Source organism: Tupaia chinensis, unplaced genomic scaffold (assembly GCF_000334495.1).
Source record: "Tupaia chinensis unplaced genomic scaffold, TupChi_1.0 Scaffold140061_1, whole genome shotgun sequence".
In the NCBI taxonomy this organism is placed as follows: domain Eukaryota; kingdom Metazoa; phylum Chordata; class Mammalia; order Scandentia; family Tupaiidae; genus Tupaia; species Tupaia belangeri.
Window position 1 is genome coordinate 227,066 of NW_006199940.1, and position 963 is coordinate 228,028.

Genomic DNA, 963 nt, shown 5'->3' on the forward strand with positions numbered 1-963 from the left:
GGTAAAGGGCAGCACCCAGTGGCCAGTGTCGGACCACGTGCCGGTAGGACGTGGCCAGGTAGTCGAAGTAGTTAATATTGAGTTTTCGAGCGATGTGGCGACCCAGGTATTCCATTTGCTAAGGCAACAGGTGACGGTCAGCTCTCACCTGGACAGCAGGGTCCCCACCACTGTGCCCTCACCTCTCCGAAGGACCGTGGCGAGGACCACGCTGTCGCAATATCTCCCCCAGCACACGTGGCCCCACCATGGGGAGGGCGTGGCTGCGGAACCCACCTCGTAGCGCTCAGACAGCTGCACCAGCACCAGGGGCTCCAGCTTGTGACCACAAAGAACCAGCTGGAAGAAGCACCTTCCGTAGGCTGGCAGGGGCAAGCAGGCTCAGCGGGGCCTGGGGGTTGTGCCTCCCCGGCGGCCTCCCGCTCCCTGCACACCCTCCCCGCCGGCCGGTCCCAGGCATCACCATCGGAGCTGAGTGCCAGGCGCACGTAGACCAGGTGCATGGGGCCCTGGCACACACTGCGGCCCTGGATGGAGAAGTGGTAGACGCCGCGCGTGTGGTTCAGCACCAGGCGGCGCCGCGGCAGGGACGAGATCAGCAGCCACAAGCCCACGCCCATGCCATAGGTGGGGAAGCCCCAGGTCTCCTGCTTCTCCACCTGCAGGGCCACAGGCACGTCTAAGTGGTTGGCTTGGGTGGGGCTGGGCGGCCGGCCCTGGGAAGGAAGGCTGTGGGGCCGGAACACGGGCTCGGACCTGCCGCACAAGGCCGAAGCTGACGAAGGCGAGGCAGACGACGAAGAGCAGCATTCCCTTCCACAGAGTGTCCAGGTAGTACTCGAGGACGAAGACTGGGGCGAGGCAGCGTGAGGATGGCCGCAGGGGCGCGGCCAAGGCCCGGCAGCCGTAACGGGTGCCTGGCCCCGCCCCGCTGGTCCAACGGGCCCCAGGCCGGGGCCCCGC

The 963-nt window shown here is 67.1% G+C and overlaps 1 protein-coding gene across 1 annotated transcript in view; it reads right to left on the minus strand.

Annotated features, from left to right (window-relative positions):
* CATSPERQ (catsper channel auxiliary subunit theta) overlaps nucleotides 1–963 on the minus strand; it is a 4,469-nt gene that overhangs the window by 1,890 nt on the left and 1,616 nt on the right. Inside the window, exons 3-5 of the mRNA XM_006162472.3 lie at nucleotides 757–851; nucleotides 464–659; nucleotides 277–362 (exon numbers count right to left, since the gene is read on the minus strand). Of these exons, the coding sequence (XP_006162534.1) occupies nucleotides 277–362; nucleotides 464–659; nucleotides 757–851 (377 nt within the window). The remainder of the gene's footprint in view (nucleotides 1–276; nucleotides 363–463; nucleotides 660–756; nucleotides 852–963) is intronic.